Source organism: Cyprinodon variegatus, unplaced genomic scaffold (genome assembly GCF_000732505.1).
Source record: "Cyprinodon variegatus isolate N-32 unplaced genomic scaffold, C_variegatus-1.0 Scaffold245, whole genome shotgun sequence".
In the NCBI taxonomy this organism is placed as follows: domain Eukaryota; kingdom Metazoa; phylum Chordata; class Actinopteri; order Cyprinodontiformes; family Cyprinodontidae; genus Cyprinodon; species Cyprinodon variegatus.
In genome coordinates this window covers 201478-208569 of record NW_015150698.1, presented here as the reverse complement: position 1 = coordinate 208569, position 7092 = coordinate 201478, and the positions used below count along the sequence as shown (strand labels likewise).

The 7092-nt window shown below is 35.8% G+C and overlaps 1 protein-coding gene across 1 annotated transcript in view; it reads left to right on the top strand.

Annotated features, from left to right (window-relative positions):
- Positions 1 to 1372: 1372 nt before the first annotated feature.
- The window catches only part of LOC107089258, a 16987-nt gene continuing 11267 nt past the window's right edge, over positions 1373 to 7092 (top strand). The window contains exons 1-4 of the mRNA XM_015381941.1: positions 1373 to 1468; positions 4103 to 4282; positions 4553 to 4741; positions 6223 to 6399. Coding sequence (XP_015237427.1) covers positions 1373 to 1468; positions 4103 to 4282; positions 4553 to 4741; positions 6223 to 6399 — 642 coding nt within the window. The remainder of the gene's footprint in view (positions 1469 to 4102; positions 4283 to 4552; positions 4742 to 6222; positions 6400 to 7092) is intronic.

The following is a 7092-nucleotide window of genomic DNA, read 5'->3' as shown; positions in this document are numbered from 1 at the left end:
TATATATATATATATATATATATATATATATATATATATATATATATATATATATATATATATATATATATAACCACAATAATATAAAAGAAATGCTTAGACATTATAAATAATATTTAATTAATAAATGCTATACAGCTGTTCATTTAACACTGGACAATTAGAAAGACTGTTCTCATGTAAGTAATAACTACTGTCAATAATAAGCTATTAAAATAAAAGGTATATTTTAATTGTATGGAGGGCAGTGGTGTCCTACAGTTCAACAGAGACTAGATGGGAATATCATCTCTGGTAGGGTGTTTGTTTTTGTGATAAATTTGAGTGAGAATAAATTTAGATGTTCAGGAAATCCTTGAGTCTAATGAGGCCAAGGTAATTAAGCTGTGATCAACAGCCGAGACTAGTTTTTGCATGTGTTTATTTTTCAAATGTTTTTTGTATATTAATAATTCTTTGTAGAACTTCACTACAGTGACATGTTTCTTGATAATGTAACTCTGAAAAATTGGGTGAGAGGGATATTAGATCTAGAACAAAACCTGGAGGAGCAGGGTAATGAATTAACTAAAGGTGATGTAGTATTAAGGTATTAAAACTAAAAAGACACCTTTATAAAAACGTGAGCTAAATTAATCTAAAGCAGTACTCTTAATCATGACGACTCCTGAGATGATGTAACGGAAATGTGTTGCAATCAAACTCAGTTTTAGCTGCTTTTTAGGTACAATTTGATTAAGACACCTTTAAAGTCCTGCAGAGAGCAACAATGAAGTCATTTCATGGAAAGAAAACATGAGCAAAAAAAAGGATTTCAATTGTAGTTTGTTTAGTCAATAATACATTTTTTATGCTTTAAAATGTGAATAAAAGTTTCTGCCTATTTTGATTATTAAAAGTATGGAGTCAGTTTTTAAAGTGGCATGCGCTGTAATGATCTGCCATTTTAAGCACACAATTATTTAAATCATAACAAGGGCTATTTTGTTTTTTTTATAATAATCTGGGTTGGTCTTTTGGATTCATTTAAGTCATCATCAAATTCTTCTGAGTCCTCTGCTACCAGAATGGTCTTTTGTCGTCTCAGAGGAATCAAGGCCTTTCTCGTCCACAAGAGCCTCGACTTTCTAACTCCTTGCTGTAAGAATTGCCCCACCAATCGTCAGGGTAGGCAAGGGATTAGCCACAGATTAGAGTGGCCATCTCCAAACCCTGGCTAATCCTGCCATCTGTCAGAGAGCAGCAAACCAGCCAAGACTCTCTTCACTGGGCTAATTAGAAAAGCCAAAGGAGAGCACACAAGAAGAGGGAAAAGAGAGGCTATATGTGCAATACAACATCCAAACTTTTCTGGTTATTTTTCAAATAGGAAATGGAGGAGACATACCTTCTCAACTATCCAGGGGTCAAGAAGAAAATCTTAGCAGGAGGCAAAGGACCACTGCCTCATTTTCCTCCTGGGACAAAGGTCTGTAAAAAAAAAATTAATTTGGAAAATAATCTGAATAATATTAAGCAAATCCATGTATTTTGTTGCAGTGAGAAACAGTCAAATTTAAGTGTTTATGTTTAGAAGGCTTTTGTGCACCAACATTAGATCCTCTTGCATTATTCATAAGGAGGGAACATTTACTCCCTGTCTGGCTCTTATGCACAAAGCAAACATTTGGTCAACCAAATTGCAACATGTATTTTTGGCCCACTTCCTGCTCATCCTCTGATCTGCCGGTTTCCAACTTTATCCCTCCTTCCCTTCATGTCCAGCCATATGGCAATGAGCCTAGACGTTGTGACAAATATGTTCCATGACAATGCCAGCATGAATTTCCACTCACCTGCGTGGTTATATGTGTGTGTGTGTGAGGAGGGGGGTGGGGAGTCTCTGTATCTCTCCACACTTTCCATTCCATTTAAGTGATTTCCAGTTGCTTGAACAGCTTTTAATTTGTTTTTTTTCCTATTGTACTGGGCTATAATTAGTGAGTTGGGACCCAACATAATTTCATAGTTAGACTTATCATGGTTTTGGAAGTCTTTAATAATAACCAGATGGAAGACCTGATAAAGAACTCTCTCTGTGTTACTACAGAACCACTCACTACAAAGGAATGTTAAATGTTAAAGGCTTATTTATATTTTAAAGATATAAAAACATGGAAACATGAAAGGTATAGGGAGAAATAACTACAAAATGAATGGAATGTTTTCCATTCTAAATACCATTAAACGTGCATCAAAAAGAAATTTTATTTTTTTTAGATTTATGACAATATTTTCAGTCTAAACCGTAATTTTTTTATGTGTATTTATTTATTGCATATTTTGTTTATAAACAAAATTTGATCTGAATTCACCTTATCACTTGACCTATTTTATGTTGCCTATACCTTTTTTTAACGTCCAAATCAATAAGTATTTAACAAGTCAGTGTTTTTTTTTATAAATATATTTATAAAGTGCCGAATGGCATAGAAACTGCACCAGATGTTGAAGATCCAGGTAATCCAAGTTTCAAGATGCCAACATTTTCTGGAGCTCTTAAAGCCTGGTTGAAAACTGTATAACACTGCTAACAGTACTCTTTTGTCATAATAAAAAAGAAAACCTCAACGCCGCTTTTCAACATAACCTCTGGGCTAGTAGGTGTATAACTCTAGCACATATATAACTGTACCTCAAGCCTGCCCTTCATTGATCTATTTCAAATATATCATCTACATAATACTTTTATATTAAATCCTGCCTTCAAACCAAATTAACAATCTCTATAATCAAGTTATCTCTGCTCAAATCCCTCAAAAAATGATCACAGTCAGTTTGTCTAATAAATTCAATACAGATATACAAAGTAATTTCATAATTCGACTAACCAATTGCAATCCCAGTAATAAAATATCATCAGATTTATCTATTTCACTAACTGTAGATCTGTCATACAAATTGTAAGAACATGATTCTAATGACCAAAAACTGCAACATTCAATTAATTCAGAATAAAGTGGATATTACTAGAAGGGAAATATTTAAAACTGGCTACTCTGCCAAAATTTGTTCACACTGTACCCAGAGTAAACCTGATACACCCATCCATCCATGCTCTCTGATTCTGTACTTGTATTTATCTCTTTTCAAAACAAAAATATTACAATCTCTCCACGTTCCTGGGCTGCAGGATACCAGCCTCCCTTACCCTCTGCCTTTAAGGAGAGTTTTCAACAACACATTTCAATACAAGCCAAGAACTTCTTCTGAAGTCCTTATAAACTGAAAATCAAGGTAAAATATCCACTTATCCATCCATCCATTTTCCGTCACGCTTAATCCCAAGCGGGGTCCTGAGGGGTGCTGGTGCCTATCTCCAGCTGTCAATGGGCATGAGGCGGTGTACACCCTGGACAGGTCGCCAGTCCATCACAGGGCAACACAGAGACAAACGGGACAAACAACCATTCACGCACACACTCACACCTAAGGAGAATTTAGAGAAACCAATTAAACTAACAGTCATGTTTTTGGACTGTTGGAGGAAGCCGGAGTACCCGGCGAGAACCCACAAATGCTCAGGCAGAACATGCAAATTCCATGCAGAAAGACATAAAACCTTTTAGCTGCAAGGCAGCAGTGCTACCCACTGCACCAAGAAAAAGTTTCCTCTAATTACTATAGAAAAAAAAAAAAAAATAAATAAATTGACTATAGATCCTTTCAAGAGATCTCAATCCATATTTTTCTGCATGGTCCTATTTTATTGCATTCATTACCTTATATATGTGCTTAATAACGATTTATGTTATTAAGTTGTTTTAATTTAGTCTGTTTTTTTTTTTACTCTATAAAGAGACCCCATCCCCATTCAAACAGTCAAAATGATTTAGTGTTGGTTGACTTTTTAATAAATTCTCATTAGTTTAGTTATGTTGTGCAGATTCTTGCTTTCTTAGTTAAACTTCTTAGTTGCTTTTTGTATTGCACACTTATTTGTGTAAATTACTTTTGTTCTAACTGGAATATTGTGAGTTCCATGTCAGTAGCCCTATTAGAAAACTATTTACTGAGCCATCTTTGACATGTTCCAAATTTTTCGCCCCTCTGTACATACAAGCTGGTCTTCCATTTCCAAACGCTGCTGGACAACTTTGAGCGGACAGTCATCGATGACAGTAGACTGGCTGGCAGACCAGCTGAGATCTTTGTTGGAAAGATGTTCAAAATGGAAGTTTGGGAGCCAATGCTGACTTCAATGAGGGTCGGAGAGGTGGCTGAATTCTGGTGTGATGCCATTGTGAGTCCTGAAGGTCTTTATAAGCCTTGATTAAAAAAAATAAAATAAAAAAAAAATAAAACAATTGGGTAGCTATTACTATACATTAGATAAACTAGGCTTCCAAACAAGGTTTTTGCATAATGTAGGTGCCTTTTGTCTGAAAAAAATGTTTGCAGATTATAACTGAGCTAGCTTATTTTGCTTAAGAAATGACTGATTACTAAAGACTCCTTTTAAAAGGGGAGTCCACATAAGTAAGTGCTAATAAGTTGTATTTATTTATTTTAGCACACAGGCTTGTATCCCATTGTGTCCAAGGGAATGAGGCTGATAGCCCAAGGAAAAGACCCCCTGGATGGCCAGAAACATATGTGCGGTATGGGGAACCTGTTCCACTATCACTCCACTGGTTTCCCGGAGCTTGATGAGATCATGCGAAATCCTCAACCACTCATATTCATCATGGAGCTGTTGCAGGTAGGGTTCAGTATTCTAATAGATAAAAACTCAAGGTCCGCAGGCCCAGGCTGGCTGATCACTTTAATATATCCTCATTGTAATACCAGAGCAGTTTGCTCTCTATAAAGTAAATTCTGAAATCAAAAGTTTTGTTTATACAGTTGCAAGCTACCATTTTAAAAACTCTATCATGCCTTATCGGTCTAAAATAAAAATGAAAAATTTTATACCTCTGTCATAAAGTGATCAAAACCAGCCCAGGCTGACGTAGACAGCTGTGTAGAGGCCTACAAACCATAGATTTGCTTTTATATGTGGGAATGGTGGTGCTGCAGAAAGAAACTTGTGATGGTCATTTAATATTTGTAATGGAAATAATTGCAATCAAATGAAACACACTTATTTCCGATTTTTTTATGTTTTAGAAGTTGCCTTGCTATTTTTGTGCTCTAACATTTTCAGTACATTCCACTAAACCAAAAAGCATTGGGCAAATTGTAGTTAGCAACTAAGTGCAAAGCACAAGAAGAAAATAAAATACAATGAAATAGAAATTTCTGATTTTGAAAGTGAACTAAAAATGCACATTTTTCATTTTTGTTGTATTTTTTTTTTAATCATAATATTTTGCTGTAAATATTGGACATTTTTTTTAATCTTTTCTAAAATAGTTCCAATATTCTCAGTTTCAACTTCTACTCCTTTTGCAGATGCAAACATTAACATTTTCTTCCCATTTTTATTTTTCCCTGTAAACAAAAGCATCTGCATCTACATTAGTGACCATTGTGTATTGGTTTGTTTCTGATGGAAGTTAAATGTTAGTTTAATCAGGTTGATAACTCACGATAGAAAAAGGCAAATCTGATCAATGAGGAAATGTCTGCACACATTTATCTAAACACATTATGTTGCCATTTCCATTAATTATATTTTATTCTATCTCTAATCCAAAAGGGAAATTAAACTGATGTGGTTTTGATCATAATTCAGGCCAGTTGACTCAAAAATGGAAAATGTATATTAGAAAGTAAACAATATTAAAACATATTGTACAACATATTAATTGATTTAGAAATGATAAATGGACTGTACTTATATACGGCTTGACGAAAGCATTTTACCCAACATTCAGTCATTCACCCATTCATGCACGCACTGATGGTAGCAAGCTACATGTAGCCACAGCTGCCCTGGGGCTCACTGACAGACACTAGGCTGCCATACGCAGGCGTCACCAGGCCTTCTGACCACCATCAATAGGCAATGTGGGTGAAGTGATTTGCCCAATGACTTGAATGTTTTTCAGAGGTAGATCTAATAATTTCGCTTTCTTATATTTACAGTTACATTTACAGTATATATAATCTCTATTGTGTATTGCTAAAACATGACCAAACATACTTTTACTCTGTTTCTCCTCCATTTCTGCAGGACTATTTCTACTTGTTTAGAAGTTTATCTTGCTGTGCTCTCCCCTTGTTCCCTGTTGCTTCTAGGTAGGAGACCCCTTGTCCTACCACAGAGAGTCATGGATGATGGACAAGGATGAGAAGTTGCAAGCGGTGCCAGTTCTTCACATGCAGGGCAATGCTTTGGTCAAGCAAAAACATTTCAGAGAGGCTGCCAGCAAGTACAAGGAAGCTGTCCTGCTGCTAAAAACAGTGCAGTCCAGGGTGAGTAAACTGTCAAGTCTCCTTGAAGTAGCTGACAGTAGGTATGACACCTGGCAAAAGGTAGAAAAATAAGAAGAGCTAAGGGTTTCAAAATTAAAGCTTATGTGAATACATTCCAGAAAAGGTTTCAATTTCTCAAAGGTATGAATTGTAGACATTTCTTTTGAGCATACTGCAAATATCTTAAAAATAACTGAGGTCAGGGCCATTCCACATGGTTAGAAATGACTAATATGGCAACCACCTGGCTTATCAGAGGGCACAGTGTTCTTTGATTTAAAAGCCTAAACTTGACTCCATCTGCTTTGTCGGATTATGACCAATTAGCTGAATGCTGATGATGAACTTTACCTCAGAAGGTTGAATTGTTCTTGCAGGTTAATTTCTCTCAGTGTTGAAGGTGTTGGTTTGGACTAAGGGTATTTCCTCTTGTCTGCACACATAAGTCCTTATAGATGAAATAATTATTCCATCATGGAACACAGGTGTTCCAGCACTTTAGTTTAGGGCAAAGGTCAGTGGTTTGAAATGCACACAATAACTAAATTTAAACTTGACAGAGGGCAAAAACATGTATCCTTCTGTTTCTCTGAAGAAACAGAAGACTGAGATAGATGTTGGGAGAGAACATATCCTGCAGGGAGTGTTGGTTCTTCTGCAGGACAAGCTTCCAGGCCAGGACCTGGTGATTTA